We start from the raw sequence: 20661 nt of genomic DNA on the forward strand, positions 1-20661 counted from the left end.
ATAAGGAGGAAGGGCAGTGTGGATACCAGTGTAATAGGTCATACTGGCGGTATAATGTCCGTGCCTAATCAGGTAAAGAATGTGAGCGAGTCCATACAGCAAAAATTAAGATGTTTGTAGACCTATGCGAGGAGCCTAGGTAACAAAATGGAGGAACTAGAGCTACTGGTGCAGGAAGTGAAACCAAATATTATAGGGATAACAGAAACATGGTGGAATAGTAGTCATGACTGGACTACAGGTATTGAAGGATATGTGCTGTTTAGGAAAGACAGAAATAAAGGTAAAAGTGGTGGAGTAGCACTGTATATCAATGATGAGATAGAATGTAAAGAAATAAGAAGCGATGGAATGGATAAAACAGAGTCCGTCTGGGCAAAAATCACATTGGGGAAGAAAACTACTAGAGCCTCCCCTGGGATAGTACTTGGGGTGTGCTATAGACCGTCGGGATCTAATTTGGATATGGATAGAGCCCTCTTTAATGTTTTTAATGAAGTAAATACTAATGGGAACTGCATGATCATGGGAGACTAACTTCCCAAATATAGACTGGAGGACAAGTGCTCGTAATAATAATAATAATAGGGCTCAGATTTTCCTGGTTGCGATAGCTGATGGATTCCTTCATCAAGCAGTTGCTGAACCGACAAGAGGGGATGCCATTTTAGATTTGGTTTCGGTGAGTAGTGAGGACCTCCATAGAAGAAATGGTTGTAGGGGACAACATTGGTTCAAGTGATCATGAGCTAATTCAGTTCAAACTGAATGGAAGGATAAACAAAAGTAAATCTGCGACTAGGGTTTTTGATTTCAAAAGGGCTGACTTTCAAAAATAAAAGAAATTAGTTAGGGAAGTGGATTGGACTGAAGAATTTATGGATCTAAAGGCTAGGAGGCCTGGCATTACTTCAAGTCAAAGCTGCAGAAGCTGTCAGAAGCCTGCATCCCAAGAAAGGGGAAAAAATTCATAGGCAGGGGTTGCAGACCAAGCTGGATGAGGAAGCATCTCAGAGAGGTGATTAAGAAAAAGCAGAAAGCATACAGGGAGTGGAAGATGGGAGGGATCAGCAAGGGAAGCTATCTTATTGAGGTCAGAACATGTAGGGATAAAGTGAGACAGGCTAAAAGTCAAGTAGAGTTGGACCTTGCAAAGGGAATTAAAACCAATAGTAAAAGGTTCTATAGCCATATAAATAAGAAGAAAATAAAGAAAGAGAAGAAGTGGGACCGCTAAACACTGAGGATGGAGTGGAGGTTAAGGATAATCTAGGCATGGCACAATATCTAAACAGATACTTTGCCTCAGTCTTTAATGAGGCTAATAAGGATCTTAGGGATAATGGTAGCATGACAAATAGGAATGAGGATATGGAGGTAGATATTACCATATCTAAGGTAGAAGCGAAACTCGAACAGTTTATGGGATTAAATTGGGGGGCCCAGATAATCTTCATCCAAGAATATTAAAGGAACTGGCAGATGAAATTGCAAGCCCATTAGCAAGAATTTTTAATGAATCTGTAAACTCAGGGGTTGTACTGTATGATTGGAGAATTCCTAACATAGTTCCTATTTTTAAGAAAGGGGAAAAAAAAGTGATCCGGTAACTACAGGCCTGTTACTTTGACATCTGTAGTATGCAAGGTCTTGGAAAAAATTTTGAAGGAGAAAATAGTGAAGGACATTGAGGTCAATGGTAAATGAGACAAAATACAACATGGTTTTACAAAAGATAGATTGTGCCAAACGAACCTGATCTCCTTCTTTGAGAAAGTAACAGTTTTTTTAGACAAAGGAAATGCAGTGGATCTAATTTACCAAAATTTCAGTAAAGCGTTTGATACGGTGCCACATAGGGAATTATTAGTTAAATTGGAAAAGATGGGGATCAATATGAAAATTGAAAGGTGGATAAGGAATTGGTTAAAGGAGAGACTACAGCGGGTCATACTGAAAGGTGAACGGTCAGGCTGGAGGGAGGTTACCAGTGGAGTTCCTCGGGGATCGGTTTTGCGACCAATCTTATTTAATCTTTTTATTACTGACCTCGGCACAAAAAGTGGGAGTGTGCTAATAAAATTTGCAGATGACACGAAGCTGGGAGGTATTGCCAATTCAGAGAAGGACCAGGATATCATACAGGAAGATCTGTATGATCTTGTAAACTGGAGTAATAGTAATAGGATGAAATTGAATAGTGAGAAGTGTAAGGTTATGCATTTAGGGATTAATAAAAAGAAATTTAATTATAAGCCGGGGACACATCAATTGGAAGTAACGGAAGAGGAGAAGGACCTTGGAGTATTGGTTGACCACAGGATGACTATGAGCCGCCAATGTGATATGACCGAGAAAAAAGCTAATGCTATCTTGGGATGCATCAGGTGAGGTATTTCCAGTAGAGATAAGGTGTTAGTACAGTTATACAAGGCACTGGTGAGACCTCATCTGGAATACTGTGTGCAGTTCTGGTCTCCCATGTTTTTAAGAAGGATGAATTCAAACTGGAACAGGTACAGAGAAGGGCTACTAGGATGATCCGAGGAATGGAAAACTTGTCTTATGAAAGGAGACTCAAGGAGCTTGCCTTCTTTAGCCTAACCAAAAGAAAGCTGGGGAGAGATATGATTGCTCTCTATAAATATATCGGAGGGATAAATATCGGGGAGCGAGAGGAATTATTTAAGCTCAGTACCAATGTGGACACAAGAACAATTGGATATAAACCGGCCATCACGGAAGTTTAGACTTGAAATTAGATGAAGGTTTCTAACCATCAGAGGAGTAAAGTTCTGGAACAGCCTTCCAAGGGAAGCAGTGGGGACAAAAGACCTATCTAGCTTCAAGATTAAGCTCGATAAGTTTATGGAGGAGATGGTATGATGGGATAATATGATTTTGGCAATTAGTTGATTGCTAACTATTCATGGTAAATAGGCCCAATGGCCTGTGATGGGATGGGACCACAGCTGGTTCCCTACAGATACTGCTGAGAGAAAAATTTCCGGCACCGATGCACATGGCAAGCACACACATCTAAGTTGAATGGATATGAGCAATACATCTCGAAGAACACCAGTTACAGAAAAAGTAACTGTGTTTTTTATAAAACCTATGTTCTTAAAAAGTCTAAATTTGGGACTTAATTCAACCTTAGTGTCTCTTTAACTTGTCTACATTTTTGTAGGTAATTCTTCCGCTATTGAAGAGTGATTTGTATGAAGTTATACAAGCGACGATCAAGAGAAAGCTGTCTAGCTCCATGCCTGTTTGGTCTGAAGACAGTGCAGCCATGACTGTGGTCATGGCTTGTGAAGGTTATCCAGGAAACTATGCCAAGGGCTTGGAAATAACAGGTAAAGACATCAGGAGTAACTATGCAAGAAGGTTTCCCCCGTATGCCTTGCGCAGGTTAATCTATGTAATATAAAGGTTTGGAAACTACAAATTTATGACTGCATCAGCAAGAGACAACTGAATTTTAACACCCCCCAACCCTCCCACTGCCCCTCAAGTTAGATTTTTAGCTTTCATTAGTCAAATAGAATGTCTTTCCTTTCATATAAAGTTCAGACTGGGGAGGAAAACTGAGAGTTTACTCTCATCTTGTAAGCATTGTGGCCAAAATTGCAGCATTTCCCACTCGCAATATCCTCTTTCTGGTCCTCCTATGTTTCTTAAATATGTTGTTGAGGTGCTGTGAAACCTGAGGATAGTACTAAATTCATGACTGCCCATTGTTGTTTTGGTGCTGTGTGACAGGGCGTACCTACCCTGCACCAGCCCCAGCATATAAAAGGTAGCTGCTGGAGGGGAAGGACACGGGCTGTGAGCTCTTTCCAGGGAGTTGCTATGGGCCCTGACTATGGGGCCTGGGCTTGCAGAGTGCCAGACAGACTGTAGGCTGCCCGACAAGCCCTGAGAAGGGGCTGCACCGGTGGGAGCCTGGCCATTTGAGGACCCCAGAGGAACGGGGAGCTCCAACGAGGGGAAAAAGATAAGAAGAAGCCCAGGGAACTTAAACTTTTCGATTGTGAGCGAACCAGGGAACCAGTCAGCATGTTTCGGGAGGATCTCCGCTGACTCGGTGGTGAGCGCTCCCACCACCGATAGGGCCCTGCGCTGGGACTTGGAGGAGCAGGGAGGTCACAAGTCCTATTACCCAGCGTGCCATGCCCCCCTGAGTGGCGCCACACTTCCCCAACAGGGATTCCCCATGCAATCTCTCAGAGGTGAGCCACTACGCTGACTCTGGCCATTAGGCCACACTGCCCTGCATAGAAGGGCTGTTTGCTGACTCTGGTCATTGGGCCACATTGTCTCAAGTGGAAGGGCCCTCTACTGACTCTGGCCATTAGGCCATGCTGCCCTGACTAGAAGGGCTGCCCTATTGACGCCAGCCTCTAGAAACCAAACTTAACATGGACCTAGTAAAGGTCATTAGTATAACTAACTGGCTGTGGTACAGCCTTTTCCCTTTTTTTGGACCACACGTGCCCCCACATCTGCGGCGGGATGTACCAACCGAGCGACGTGCGAATCTATTTTGGTCACTCACAGTCATAACTAAGAGTAGAGTCATGCAAAATACAACTAAAAATTAAATCCGTAAGCAGATGTCTCAGCTAAATGCCTCCTTCCACGTCCCAGGGCATTTAGCTAACACATTTGTCTGTCCACAGGATTTAGCTTCTTTATATGTATTTAGTTACCAGAGTGGTTATGTGGGCCTGCACAATCAATCTTGATCCTTGATTGCGGTTCCTAGGGACTACTGAAATACAAATAATTAATAATTAGTGATAGATCAAAGTATTTGAAGTGACTGATTGATTGACTCTTTATATTGTAAAATATTACAGGATTTTCTGAGGCTAAAGAACTAGGGCTGGAGGTGTTCCATGCAGGCACGGCAATAAAGGATGGCAAAGTAGTGACTAATGGTGGAAGAGTCCTTACGGTAACGGCTATCAAGAAGGATCTGATGTCAGCACTGGAAGAAGTCAACAAAGGAGTAGCAGCCATACACTTCAAGGGTGCCATTTACAGAAAGGACATTGGTTATCGGGCGATAGCTTTCCTCAGCAATTCCAGGTATATATCTGAAGGCGCTGCCTGAAATTTGTTGTTATTAGTGCTACCTGATTTGATCAAAAGATATCAATAACTCAAAAGATCACCTAACTTGGTGTCTCCAGCTAGCTTCTGATGTACCCAGATGTAGGTAGCAATTTACAGTTGGCATTTCTGTAGTGATCTAAGCAAGAGAAGGCAGCCACTGACTGGGTTTGGAAACTGCATTACTCTCTCAACCTAACGCTGATTCTTCCAGGTCTGGGGTAAACAACGCTAACAAGCAAGTTTAAGGTAACTTGCACTGCTGCTGCCTGTACTATGCCTAGTCTGTTTATGGAGGACTTCGGTTTCCAAGGCTCTTACAACAGTAACTTGCTCCTGCACTAAATTCATATTACCCATTGGTCTAACGTTAAAGACATCTCTTCTGTTTATGGGAGAAATGTTAGTGGATTGTTTTATTGGATTCATTTTTAGGGTTATTAAAATGTGTGTAAAAGGAGCAAGAAGCTTTGGAACTCGTGCTTTATTGGGTTTCGACTAACAGCCTGTTTATAATTTGTAACTTATTTTGAAATAGTTCTGTGAGACACAGGTTTATTAATCCTGGGAAGTTGGGGTTTTTTGTGTTTTTGTTTTTCTTTTGAGCAGTGTCTCTTGATTGCCTTTTGATGTAGTCAAGAACCTCTTGCAAACTTTTTAACTGATGTTACCAGATACAGAGCATTTTTTCTCCATCTGTCTCTTCCCCAGTTTATTAACAGCCATAATAACTTTTGGTAATAGACCATTTTATGCAAAGTATGAGAGGCTGTGTTAGTAAGAGTCTCTGTTTTGCTACTAGTGTACTGTTTGATTAGTATATTGTAAAGCCATCTATGTATAATCAATAAATAAACTAAGTGTGAAACAGTGCTTGTATTTAGTCTTATTTCTCCTGAGAGTACAGGACCCCATTGGAGAATTTGTTTAATTATGTGAAAGCATATAATTAGTGTAAATGCTGTAGTAAAAATTGTAATCAAATTATAATCAAATCTTCGTATTACACGAGAAACCACTGTATTTGAACAGACACTAGGAGCCTGACTCTGTAAAGCACTGAACTTAGGGGGCATGGAGAGAGAGGGAACATGGCTGGAATTCCTCTACGCTCTTATGATCCCCGGCTCATGTGTCCGCCCTTTGGGAGCTAGTGTAAGTTCAAGTGGCCCTGAGACTGCTTTAATGTGTATTGGAGGCCAGACTGATGCCAGACAGTCCCAAGTACTGGGAGAACAAATAGGTGATGCAAAATAGCTTTTGCCCCACCTTGGCTCCTGTGTTGAGCACAGGTCACAAGGACCAAAGATTGGGCCATCAAGTGCAGCAGTAGTCTCTAGGAACTTATTCTGCAATGTGCTGGGAGGCCTTTGCTCCTGAGGGGGCAGCTCAGGGAAGGCGCACAGCACATGGCAGGGTCAATCCTTGGGCAGTAATGTTTCACTCTATAATGCAGGGGTGGGCAACCTGTGGCCCACCACTGCTATAATGCAATCAGAGCATTTTCTGAAAATAAAATACTCCTTTTTAAGAAAAACAAAAACAAAACCCAGCATATATTTAGGAGCTGAAAATGCTTAATATTTCTCCTTTTGTATGTTTGAACAGAAATGTGTGTGTCTGCAGCTGTTTATAGGGAATTTTTCTTAATAAGACTCCTTGGGAAGAGGGCAGTCATTCTGATAGATCTCTGTTCCTCAACCAGTATCAGGCTTCACCTTGAGAATAAACCGAATACTGAATCACAAAAATTAGAGAGCTAAAATATCTATTAGGCCATCTCATCCATACCCATGGCCGTGTAAGAATTCAGATTGCTCAAACTGAGTCAAATACATTTGCTACAACTGAGCATTGAAAGCAACTACAATGACCATCCCAAAAATAAAACATCCTTCCTGTGAATATGCGGGTAATAACTTGTATCCCAGTTAATAACCTGTACATTCCAATTTGTATACATTTATGCATTAACTGAATTGGGGTACAAGTTTATAACCAAATATTCATTGGGTGCCTTTTACTGTGTGTGTGCATGTATGTGTATATTTAATATATTGGGCTTTAAAAAATGTGCATTCTTCAAGCAATCTTATGCTAGACATTTTTTTAAAAGTAAGCTTGCTTATTAATTAAAAGATGCACTATGTTTTGTGCTGCTACCACCAGAGTCATTAAGAAAGGACTAATCTTAAATTGAAGTTGAAGGATATGTTCTCATAGAGCAGTGCTGGTCTGTGTATGGGATGCTATTTTGAGCTTCCTGCAAGCCACTGAGCATTCTTGCCTGATCCATCAAAGAACTTAAGCAGATGCTTAATTTTTAGCACGTGAGTAATCTAATTGAAGCCAATGGACCAGTGTCTGCAGAACCAAGCCCCTTGTCCCTCCTTTGAATGTCATCTTTGTGCGAATTGTATCTTGGTGTGTAACCAGTTGGCTTATGTTCTGGTCTCTGATGCTGTCCTTATGATGGCTAGGAGCATTCATATATCACACAGCACAGTACTCCTGGTTCCTATTTTCAGCCATGTGCATGAGCTTAGCCTCAAAACAGCAGTGCAGTGCAGTGCAGTGCATCAATCTTTTGAGTTACTGAGCTGTTCTGAAGTTTGTGGTATAGTAGATGTTGTGTCACTACTGCTGAATTCTTTCATGCTATTCTAATCATGCTTGCCGCGTACGCTACATTAGCAAAGTACTGTGCAAACATGAAAGGGATGATGCTACTAGGAAAACTCACATTGAGTTTACTAGGGCCAGGATCAAGTTCTATATAATTAAATCTCACAGCATCACAGTAATGTAGGAAAGTAAATACTCTAAAAGGCAAACATATTTATGCCATTAGTAATTGGTTACTTTAAACTTTTTTTTTAACAATCTTTTAGAGGCCTGACTTACAAAAACAGTGGGGTAGACATCGCAGCTGGCAATACCTTGGTTCAGCAAATTAAACCCTTAGCAGCAGCCACCTCAAGGCCAGGTAAGCTCAGATTTGTACCATTATTCCTGGTTCACTCAGTTCTTGACAACCATACATGTCATTAGATCTTTAGAGTGACGCAAATGCTCATGTTTGTGTGTCCTGCCTTGAAAATTTCAAGGTTGAGCAAACACCCAAGAGAGATTCAAAATGCAGAAATCCCTAAAGATTCAGAATCACTTGTCAAAATGACCCTGTAAAACGTATAACCTGAGAGGTATAGCACATTCTCAACTCCCCTTGAGTTCAACAGAATTGAAGGTGCTCATGCATCACAGAGGTTTATTCCCTAACTTAAAGATACATGAGCAAAAATCGCACCACCTGCTAATATTTTTAAGTAAATTATATTATCAGTTTGAGTACAGTATCAGAGATGCATTTTTCTTCAATAAATGTTTTGAAAGCCTGTGACTTTTCACTGAAAGTGTAAAAGCTCCCCATAATCATACATGGAATTACCTCAGTTATGCATATAAGACACCCATGAGCTCCTCAGATAACTCTTATCAGGTCAGATCCTCCTCATGCTGGTTTCAGAAACTTGCCTTGCCATAACAAGTCACTAATGGTGGTATAACAAAGTATGGGTCTGAAATGAATACAGACATTTTTTTTAATATAGTTTTATTTCAATTTTCAAATTAACTAAGGACCTTCAAATAGCTTTATATCTTTTTCACATTTACCAAAGCTGTGAATAATTTCTTTTTTCCAGATTTGCCCCTTTCATTGTTAGTTTTTTTTAATGTGTGCTAATCTTAACAGCTGGAAGCCAAACATACATGTACTTGACACTAATAATACACTGTAGGTAGAGACATTATAAAATGGGTACTGCATCTCAGTGGGGAAAAAAATGTCCTGTTGGCAACTTTCTTCAGGGAGGAATGGGCTTCAGACTACTACAGCCATTTCTTACCTGCTTTTACAGAAAGCTTTTTAAGTACAAAAAGGGACAAATAATCTACATTAATTATTGAATGTGCAATCACAAGCTTATGTAATTATAAAAATATATCCTAAAAGGGTAACACACTCCCTGTGTTTCAAGGCTTAAATCCAGTAAGCAATTAAAGCACATGCTTAACTGGCCTATTGTGGAACTACTCCTGTATTTAAAGTTAAGAAAGTGCTTTACTCAGTGGTTTGCTGGATCAGGGCCCACTGTTGTTGGCTCAGTTTCAATGGGTTTTCTACATTTGGATGATTTGTAGGAATGGGTCATAAGTGGTTAGAAGACTTCAGTATACCAAGCTGTCAATCAGCACCTTTCACTTGCACCAGGGATAACGTTTGCAAAAGTGCGTAAATGACTCGAGCTTAAGTCCCATTGACTTTCTGTGCAAAAGGGATGTAAAATGTGATCAGTCAGAATAGTAATGGTTTTCAATCACTTTGCACATATTTTGCGCAGGTGTACGCAGTTTACACAGGGTGTAGGGCAGTGAACAGTCAAAGCCCAGACGACCTCAATACATTTTAGAGATGTACGTTTTACAGTGTTTTAATACTCTCCGTGCTTTTATTTATACTCAGGTATAGCTTTGGAAATTAGATAGTATATTAGTTGGTACATTCCTTCCCCCCACATTGTTTTGTCGTGTTTATCAACAGCATAAACACGTTAGATCAAAATTTATGCCCGGAGCTCAGCCCTTGTTCCCCAAGGGCCCAATTTACAACGGAAATCAATGATAGGGGTTAGATCAGGATCTATCAGCCTATTAATAGAGGCTGAGACTGCTGTAGAGGTCTTTGGGGAGCCAGGGAAGGGAAGAGAGACTCTTGTGATCCCTTCTATTGACTAAAACTTCAGAAGGAAGCTCTTCAGTGGGTGGAGGATCTGGCAGGATCCCATTGGAGTGTAAGTTTAATTCCCTTGTCTTTTTTTTCTGGTTGGCAGGCTGCAATGCAGAGCTCGGAGGATTTGCTGGTCTCTTTGACTTGAAAGCAGCTGGTTACAAAGATCCTATCTTGGTGTCTGGAACTGATGGCGTTGGAACAAAACTCAAGGTAACTGGAAACACCTGTGCAGGAAGGAATGTCCTGGTTAAAAGCAAAACACCTGTCCACATCAATGCCGAGATTATTAATGGGGGATGCTTATTGTGTTCAGAAGAATACATATTAATACTTTCAAAAAGCATCCTCTTTCTGACCCCTGTTCAGCTAAGTATATGTCTGGTTTTAAGCAGGTGAGAATCCCCACTGAAGTCAGGGACTGCTCATGCTTAAAATTAGGCACGTATTTAAATACCTTGCTGAATCAGGGCCTCCATCTCTACTACACAGTGTCCAATCGCAGAGCCAGACAATAAGACTATATAAAGGCCCTTGTATATTTGTGCACATTGATTGGACCATTTCATTCTGAGTACATTTTGTACACCCCAATTAAATTAAAAGAATGAACATTCCTTAAGATGAAATCTTAAGTCAGATTCATTGAGCTCTGCTAATTTATTCCAGCTGAGTATCTGGCCCATAGTCTTTTAACATCTGTATCCAACAGATGCTTGCTTGCTTACTTACTTACTGCTGGACAGCATGAATTGGAGTTTTTGCTGTGCCCATCGGTTTTCTTGTTCACACCAGAGAAATTTTTGGAGCTGAGCTCCCAGCTCAGAGATTTAAAGACTGGGACCATGTTTCCCAAAACTCCTGTTGGGAGTTTCAGGTGCACAAAGAATGTAGCACATTGAGCTGTAAATGAAATGAATGATATTCCAAATCTCAGTGCTCTCATAAATATTTATTATTATTAAAATCAAGTGATCCCTTTCTATGTCCAAGTCATTGGCGGTTAGAAAAGATGGAAATTGAGAGTGGTAACAAAAATAAACTTAGTTGAGGTTAATTTTTATTTTTAAAGTGGAAATAAATAGTAGTTTAAAAAACAGCCACCAAAACGTACTTTCCCATTGACTCAGAATGACATTATGCACTATCTACCTGCTCTGTATAATTGCATAATCTTAATGGTCTCCCTCAGTGGCATTCTCCATTGGTTAATGTAGATTGAAACAGGAGGGGGGAACTCTCTCCTCATCACCTAAGGAGGATCGGAGTGGGAGCATTCCTTACCCAAGCCAGGAAAAGGCAATTACTAGGAAGCTGTGCTCTTCCCACTTCTTCCTTTGAACCCTGCCCTTTTTACTCTTATTGTTCGTTAAATCCACCTGTTGCATCTTGTCTCATTTTTAGATGGTAAATTTTTCAGGGTGGGACCATCTCTTACTCTGTGTTTATGCAGTGCCTAGCACAGTGGCATCCCAGTTTTGATTGGGCATTCTACATGCTACTGCATTATTATTACTATTAATAATAATGTAGAAATCCAGTTTTATCAGAGCTATTTTGAACTTGTCGTCATTTTTATTCTTTTGCTTAGGAAATAGAGGAAGAGTTTCTTGTACTTGTTGTGTCTTGTCCAGAAAAGCATAGTTGTGAAGTACCTGCTATTTCACACTAACTCCATCACTGCAGCTGACGTCTGACATACTAAAATCCAGCCATGTCATTTGGTCATATCAAGGGTTCGTGGGAACCCTTTGTTAACTTCCATGGGAGCTATGGTTGTTTAGTGCCTTGGAAATCAGTCTCAGTAGTGTCAACTCTCACGATTTTATCACAAGTCTCATGCTGTTTGATATTTTGCTTAAAGCCCCAGGTCCTGGAGGCAAGGGATTATATGAGACTATCAATCCTGATGATTATTTTTACAGTAAGATTCTAGCCCTGGTGGTTATGGTGTATAGCTTGAAAATGTGACATGAATGTAACCTGAAGACTGAAACTAAGTAGGCAAATAAACAGCCAAAATTGATTTGTTTTAAAATTGCATGATTTTTAGCTATGCTTTTGTAATGTTTGGAGCTGGGAGTACAGCAGGCTGCTTATTTATTGATTTTAGGCTCCAAGCTTTAGACACACAAACTTGATAATTATGGCATTGACCACTCTTTGCCACAACTACTTCAGTCTACAAAAATGGGGATAATAATATTCTCTTTCTCCACCAGGTGGGTGCTGTGAGGCTTATCTCGCATATGTTTACAAAGCACTATGAGATCCTTTTATGAGAGGTGTTCTAGAAGTGAACTGTACCATTTTTCAAGTTATTCTCAGTTTTATTTGTCTTTCATTCTCTTCCCCAAAAAAGCTTTTCTCACTTCTTGAAATCTCGTGGTCTGTGTATTATTTGTTGGTGGTCTGGGGAGAGCTGGATGGTCACATGATACTGTCTGTCTTCCTTGTTTTCAGCTGCTACATTGCACTAAAGACTGCTGAAACTTCTTAAATTCTTTTCTAATGTCATGTAAACAATTGCTGTAATTGCCACAGGGATGTTAGACAGTTGCCAATGGCATGGGAAGTGTCTTCTCTAGTAAGATGTAACCCATATTGTGAAAAACCTAGAGAATCTCCCTCCCCACAAAAATAATTGACTTAAAGAAACGATACACCCTAATTTGAAGGAACTGACCATTTTAGAGGATTTTCAGAAAGTATTCACATGAACAACATGACGTTTGTGCCTTCCCTTGCCATTGTCAGGGAAACATCTCAGATCTTGTGCTTTTAATTCATGCAAAAATTACAAATTGGTCTCTCTTTGTCTTGTTACAGATTGCACAGATGTGTAAGAAACATGACGCCATTGGCCAAGACTTGGTTGCCATGTGTGTCAATGACATCCTGGCTCAGGGAGCAGAGCCCCTCTTCTTCCTCGACTATTTTGCCTGTGGGAAACTTGACGCTGAAGTGGCTCAAGCGGTCATAGCGGGAATAGCTGAAGCTTGTAAAAAAGCAGGATGTTCTCTCTTGGGTACGAGCACTCACTTCCTGTATGGCATTTGAAAATTTGTGTGCTGCACCTTTTTTAAACTGCTTTTTAATGTTTTGCGTCCACATTTTTGAAAGGTCTCAGAAACTCGATGAGACTCTGATTAACTGCCTATGCTTTATGAAATGGGGTCTCCATCCACCTTCATAGCAGGTGCTGTTTGTCCACAAAAGCTATGAGTAGGGCAGGAATCCAAGTTTCGACAATTTTCTTTCCCTGTCTCTTCATTTAACTTCATAAAAATGAGCTCCATAAAGCCCTTCCTGCCAATAGTTTGCATATTTGAATTATTTATATATTTCAAGTCAATTTATAAACGTGCTGAACAGGCATGTTTGTTTTCTGATGAAAACTCTGTGTTTGCAGTATCCAAATTTCACAAAATCAGTTTATCCCAAGATGTTAAGATGCAAGTTTAAGCATATTTCCTCATACTGTCGTCATACACTACGGGAGCATATTTTATTAGTAAATTATGTACATATCCTATTATTCAATATTGAAGCTACTGTTACATAAAAGTCACATAATGGTTCATTTTAACTTGTGACTTCCCGAAAATATAACCTTTAAAAGTCATTCGACTCATTGTTTCAAATTCTGTTAGCGAATCTTGTGTTATCCAAGTACTTAATATGAATCCTTACTTTATAAAGTAATAGAATGTAGGCTTACAATTTAGAAGAATGAAAACTATAAAGCAAAGTTCAGCTCTCTCTTTCTGTTTTTACATTTCTCCTCCTTTTAGAAGTAATTATCTTCCCTAGTAAAAATACAGGAGCAAAGCTTAATACATTTTCAAAACAAACCTTCTCATGTACCAGTTAGAGATGGAAAAATCAGATAAGCTCATCTTGCATTACATATGTTTTAAAAATTATGATAGTTACCATTTTCTCAATCTTTGAAAAATAGAAAGAAGAGAGTCATTCGCTCTTCTCTTAATGGGGATCTCTCGTTTTACAGGTATTTTTACAAGTTTTGTCCGTGAAAAACCGGCAATGTACATATTGCAAATCAAAATTTTCTTAATTCATTATTTCATACCAGTATATGAACAAATGGGCTACTTACTTCAAACCCTGCATCTAAAATACACTTATATTTAAATATCAAAACCTGTCACATGCATTGACTAAATTGTTTAAAATTTAGGACTTAATTTCCATTACAGTTAGTACACAACTGCAAACATAGCCACTGACAGTGAGGTTAGAAAGGAAACTGGAGACTTACAAATTAATTGGTGGAGATTAATCATTAAGTTTTAAATGGGAATACTGTGTATCATTGTGTGCTCATATTCAGAAATATCAGAGACCATGAGTCAAGTAGCCATTAGGATGCTAGAATTCTATCACTGTCTCTGTTTCAGACCTGTTAAAATCACTAATTTTTTCCAGACATTTTGTTACATGAGAAAGCTACTTTTAAATACCTCAGGTCTTGTCTATACTAGGCAAAAAAGAAGTTACAACAGACTAAACAGCTGTATGACCCTTTGCATCCACATACTGCAGCTGTGCCATGCACTTCGCAAAACTTACTTGTACAAAATGGTTGCAACACCTAGGAAAAGGCCTTTGCACATTTCAATCATACCTGAGCTAATCTACAAGGGTTTCTCTCCAGTGTGGACAGGAAGCCATAAGCATTGCAGCTGCACTGATTCAGTTAGCCGTGCTAACTCCATCCCACTATGCAGTGCCATGTGTTTAGAAGTTACTGAAAAAACTCTGCTCCCAGCAACAGTCCTGGGCACTGTGGGATCGACACTTCAGAGTGTACTGGTCCAACCAGGTTAGTAAGGCATTTTTGTGTGTGGATGTGCGAGCATGGTTCTGCCAAACAGTGTTGCTGTCTAGATATGCTAAACCATTGTGAAGACAAGTGAAGCAATCGATTATTTAATGCATTCAGCGTCCTTGGATACATTTCCTAGTGTATCATAGCCACACCCCAGAGGGGAATTAAACCTGTCTGTTATTCTCCAGAGTGCTAACCTAAGCATTTATATTTTGCTGTATATAGGAATAGATTTAGTTTTCAGACTCCATGCTCAGGAGGTGGTCTCTGTGCTCAGATACTCCTGTGATGGAAGCCATATTAGCACTTAGATAACAAACCCGATGAAAAAAATCTGTATAAACAAATGTAGGTATATAGTAATTTTAACCTTGGCCAGCAGGAATTAGGATTTCTTGACAACATTCCAATTTGTCTGTCATCAGTTCCAGTGACCAGAGCTACAGCCATGTGACAAATGTTGGTGTTAATTAATTTTTTTCATTTTTTTATACTTAGTGGAGCTTATTTACACCACTGCATTCCTTTGCATCCGGTTGGAAACATTTAAAAATCATATGTATATTCATCACAATGTCTTTCACCCCTATTCTTTTTCCTTCACTGTCCCCTGCAGGAGGAGAGACTGCTGAAATGCCTGGCATGTATCTGCCTGGGGAGTATGACCTCGCTGGCTTTGTAGTTGGTGCCGTGGAACAAGGACAGATGCTCCCCCAACTGGAGAGAGTTGCTGATGGGGATGTTGTCATTGGAATAGCTTCCTCTGGGGTTCACAGCAATGGGTTTAGCCTTGTAAGGAAGATTGTAGAAAAGTCGTCTTTAGATTTCACTTCTCCATCAGTTGCTGGCTCTGGTGACCAGACATTAGGTACCATCACTAATACGAATACCTCTTCTCCTGAAGTGTAACAAAATGTCATGGTTGTTTTCCCAACATAACTTTTTTTTTATTCCACTATTACTTGACTATATTCTTCTTTCCCTTTTCTCTAAATTAAATACTCTGAAACAAATTAAGTTGAGGGGCAGATGGGTAATAACACTGGTGTGTACTGCAGGCATTAAAGAGAAGAATGCTCTGCTCTCCACTTCAATTTATCATATAGTAGTTGCTTTTCAATATCTGGGTAAATGAATATTTTTAGGCTTCCTTGATTTAATTTGATTGACATTTATTTCTATGTTGTAATCAGTCTTTTTCATTTCACATTCACAGGGGAACTATTGTTAACCCCGACTAAAATCTACAGTAAAACTCTGTTGCCTGTCCTTCGTTCAGGGTGTGTTAAGGCCTACGCCCACATCACTGGAGGAGGTCTGTTGGAAAACATCCCCCGAGTTCTCCCAGAATCATTTGGTGTAGTTTTAGGTAAGGAAGCAAAATGGACATCATATAAAAAAATGCACAGTTGTGGGGATGGACCTGAAAAGCCCATCAGTGTGGTATAAGGTAAACTGACACTTTCCTTGAGTCTAACATTCGCATGTCTAGAACACAGTTTATTTTTTTACTAGATCTTTATTGAATTTCCCCTTTCGCTCAGAATACCTACAAAGTACTTTGTAGTAGGGTGACCAGATGTCCTGTTTTTAAAGGGACAGTCCCATATTTAAGCCCTCCTGCAGGTGTCCCAACTTTTTCTTAAAAACGGGCAAACTGTCCTGTATTTTCTGTTCTTCCCCCACCCGGCACGTCATGCTTCTGGCTGGATCCCTGCTCACCAGCCACCTGGGGGCAGGGTCCAGTGGCTGATGATGGGGGTGGGTGTGCAAGACTGGTGGTGGAATGAAGATGCAGTGCACGGGGTCAACTGCTTCCCCAACTGGTCCGTCAGGGCAACCCACGCTGCGTGCCAGCTCTTGGCCAGCAGGGCCCCACCCCCCATCAGGTTTCCTGCCAGCACTAGCTGCACGCTGCGGCTGGTGCAGGCAGGCAGGCCCCAGGCGGTGGCCGATTACATGTTGCATCTGCTGTTCACTCATTGGCCCTTTATGTGCTCCCCCACTTGCTGTCCTCTTGCTGTTTTTCCTCTTTGTCCCCTCCTCCTCCAGCCCGCTGCTCCTCCATATCCCCAGCCACTGGTCGGAGAGCTCAGCTCATCAACAGCCTGGCCAGCAGGCTCCTTCCTTCCCCCACTGCCTCTGGCTGGGCCAGTGCCCCAGGAAAGCCCAGGACCCTCTAAGCCCTGCATGTGCAAAAGCCTCACAAAGCACTGGCACAGAGAAGCCCCTTCACCAAGCTCTGGAGTTGCAGGGGGGAAGCAATTTCCAGCCTGTTCACGCCCCAACTCTGTAGACTACAGAGCAACCCGAAGGGCAGGGACTAAGCACCCTCTTCACCCACCCTTCCCCCTGCCCTGAGTCCTGTCCCCAGTGGGATGATGATGATCCCATTTCACAAGCAAGGAACTGTTGGCCCAGGAAAGTTAAGTGACTTGTTCAGGATCACGTAGTGTTAGTGCCAGGTGCAGAATAAAACAGAGAACGCATGACTCCCAGTTCCCTGTTCCAAATAATAGATTGTGCTTCCTTCCACAGACTGAGATCATCAGATCTGTGTTTTATTTTTACAGTTCGTCTCTTCTATATGCTAAATTCTGAGTACTAATGTATGAAAACCAGGACAACAATTAAAATATCATATGGCAAAAAGAAATCTACTCCCTTTTTAACTCCATCATGCTGGCTTGTTCAGCAATGCTGCTGCTGTTGCGGGCCAATCAGTTTTTGCCATGGGGGACAGGGATCTTGTCTGTTGGAATGTGATGGTCCCTCCCTCGTTTTATATCCTCTCTACCATTGCAGCTGTCATCTTCTCAGGAGAGGATGACTAAAAGAGCACCTTGTGAAGTATCCTCAAAGCCTCTATCTAATTATTAAATAATGGGTCACAGCTGAGTAATTCATTTCCTACATTCCATGTGCTGAACCACATTTTCCAACACTCCAGACCCTGCTGACTGAGGCAGTAAGAGACATGGACTGGGAATTAAATCCAGTTCTTCTGCATCGCAGCAGAGATCACTGGGCCTAAGACTGCCCCAGGTCTAATCACTTTTGCATTTGTAATTCACGTCCAGTAATTCTGGCTCTTGATATTCTAGGAACTTGAGTATTTGTGTCAAGACAATCATTGCTATTAAACACTTGTTTTGTACTTAAACAAGCAATTTACAGCTTCAGCCATTTTCAGATGCTCACAGTTGGCGGATACCTGAAATCTTCTCTTGGCTTCAAAAAGAGGGGAGCCTCTCGGAAGAGGAGATGGCCCGAACGTTTAATTGCGGGATTGGCGCAGTTTTGGTGGTAGAGAAGGAGCTGGCTCAGCAGGTTCTGAAAGACATACAGAGACATGAGGAAGCCTGGCTGATTGGGAAAGTCGTCTCCCGACACACAGGTACTCGATTCTCATTTACCTAGAGGAAAGTAGGGCCAGATCCCTAGCTGATGTAAATCAGTGACGCTCCACTGATGTTAGCTGAGGATCTAATCCATAGATACTCTGTTGCATTTGCTCCATAGGTGTGTTAAAATACTAGTCTTGAAGACTCCAGTTAGAGTACATACAACACATGCTTAACAGTGTTTGATAAATGAGTGTTAGCTTTGAAGTGGTGAGAAACAAGAAGTGCTATTGGTCTAATTCTCAGAGGTGCTGAAGTCCTTTTTATGTCCTCTGTATTTCTCTGTTTACATGTAATACTTTTTTTTTCCCCCCCCCATTAAGAATCTTCCCATGTTGAAGTCCATAATCTGCTTCAAGCCTTGCAAACAAATAGGTTACAGTTTTTGCACAACCATATCCAAGGCAAAACCCAAACAAGCAAAGTGAAGGTGGCTGTTCTCATCTCTGGAACAGGTGAGGCTTTTGCATTCTTCATTACAAGGTACAACGCAGGCTGTTGAAAAAGAAACTTAGGCCCTGAACCAAAACTGCTTCAAGTTACTGGAAGTGTTCCCATGAACTTCAGTGAGCTTTCAGTCAGGAACCTAGAGATCGACATCGGGAGCAGCTCCTCAGGGTTGGCAGAACAGATTTTTGCCCTAGGCCATTTTGAATTAGATATACTCTGATCATTACCCACGGCTGCAAACTGTTTGTGAGCTACACCTACATATGTAACTTTTGCCCACACACCTCTATACCACCTTTAGGTGATTGACCAGCTGATCAGAGGGATGCAGCGTTGTATTTTCAAACAGACCAATCTTTCATGCAGCATAGTTCATGCACTGGAAAGTATGTTTTACAAATGCATAACTTATTAAACCATTTCTCTCTCTCACACACACGTATGTACGTACGTACGTCACTACGGTCAATGGAAAGACACCCATTGACTTCAGGGGCCATTGGTTCAGGCTTCTCCTAAGTTACTGTTTTTAAAAGCTGTCTCAGAATGTTCATATTTACCCTCCAAGAAATGCTTGGTCTTCATTTCTTTTTTCATTTTAGGCACAAACCTTGAAGCCCTAATAACCAGCACAAAAAAGCCAAGCAGCTATGCACAGGTAGTCCTCGTCATTTCTAACAAATCAGGCGTGGAAGGGTTAAAAAGAGCTGAAAGAGCTGGTATTCCTACAAAAGTAAGCAATGTTTTACCTTTTGAATCAGATTTTACTAACTCATTGCTGTGGAAAGCTAGCCAAGGATTAATAATATTTATAGGGGAGAGGTGGAGCTGGAGCACAGAACTGGGAGACAGAAACTCCATCAATCTTCTATGCCATTGACTGTCTGTGCCCTTAGGAAAGTCACTTAACTTCTCTGTCTCCTATCTGTAGGATGGAGATAATAGTATGTCTTTTCTTTCTATCCTACAGGTGTTGTTGGGATTTGTTATAGGATGTGCCTAGAAACACCTGCCATTTAATGTTGCAAAACACTTAATATTAAAACCATACCTCCACCAACCTACCTACCTACTTTTCACTTCCGTAGCTAATATTTTTCTTGCTTGGGGTCTCCCCAAAGGTGATTATTTTTATTATTAAAGTTTGAACAAAAGCCTTTCTTTTTGTTTTTAAGTTCAGCTGTGGTGAGAAAATATGTACATTTCAGACAGTGCTACAGCCAACATGTCTGCAGTTTAAAAATAGCATGGAGAGGGTCCTTGTTCAGGGTTAATGTGTTTGTTTGGTTTACAAAAATATTTATCAATTATAAACAGTGGAGAATCGGGCCCAATGTGAGATCTGCTGTCGATTTCAACTAGAGGAGGATCCGATGCTTAAACAAATGATTAATTATTAATATTTTTATTACTATTTGCATGACATTAGAGAGACAAGGTGTTGAGGTAGTCTCTCCCTCCCCCCGCCACGGAAAGGGATACAGCTGTGAACAGGACCCCATTGTGCTAATGCCATACGAATATATAGTAAGGGTGAGATCCACAAAGGAACTGAGGCATTGCGAGGCTCAGTGTCACAGCACCTATCTCTTAGGCACTCTTCACTAGACCTGCTAAATCGACCCCGGTGGATCGATCGCAGCAGCGTCGATCCCTGGTAAGTGTAGACATACCCTGAGTTTTTCTTCGAGTGCTTGCTCATGTCCATTCCATATTAGGGTGTGTGTGTGGGTGTGTGTGTGCTCTCGCCACATTCGCCAGTGCCAGAAGTTTTTTTTTTTCCCTCAGGAGTATCCGTAGGGGACCGGCTCTGGCACCCTCTGGAGTGGCGCCTGCATAGCATGCAGTATAAGGGGTGCTGCTGGCTCCCTGCATCCTCAGTTCCTTCTTGTCACCAGTGACGATGCTGGAATGTCTACTGCTTTGGCTAGCGTTGTTTCGTTCTTTGTTCTTGCTAACTCTCAAATCCTGTAAAATAGCTATATATAGTTACTATTTTTCTTAGTTACCCTTAGTAGTAGTTCTCGAACTCTTCGTTAGTCCTG

The 20661-nt window shown here is 41.1% G+C and overlaps 1 protein-coding gene across 4 annotated transcripts in view; it reads left to right on the forward strand.

The window, feature by feature from the left end:
* GART (phosphoribosylglycinamide formyltransferase, phosphoribosylglycinamide synthetase, phosphoribosylaminoimidazole synthetase) overlaps positions 1-20661 on the forward strand; it is a 55761-nt gene that overhangs the window by 19532 nt on the left and 15568 nt on the right. For 3 of the 4 annotated variants that reach the window (XM_043508331.1, XM_038391992.2, XM_038392000.2), the window contains 10 exons: positions 3191-3359; positions 4866-5097; positions 8013-8107; positions 10014-10123; positions 12740-12938; positions 15379-15630; positions 15979-16131; positions 17956-18159; positions 18490-18621; positions 19219-19349. In XM_043508331.1, the coding sequence (XP_043364266.1) occupies positions 3191-3359; positions 4866-5097; positions 8013-8107; positions 10014-10123; positions 12740-12938; positions 15379-15630; positions 15979-16131; positions 17956-18159; positions 18490-18621; positions 19219-19349 (1677 nt within the window). The other variant, XM_043508336.1, reaches the window with a different exon arrangement.

Source organism: Dermochelys coriacea, chromosome 1, assembly GCF_009764565.3.
Source record: "Dermochelys coriacea isolate rDerCor1 chromosome 1, rDerCor1.pri.v4, whole genome shotgun sequence".
Lineage (NCBI taxonomy): Eukaryota > Metazoa > Chordata > Testudines > Dermochelyidae > Dermochelys > Dermochelys coriacea.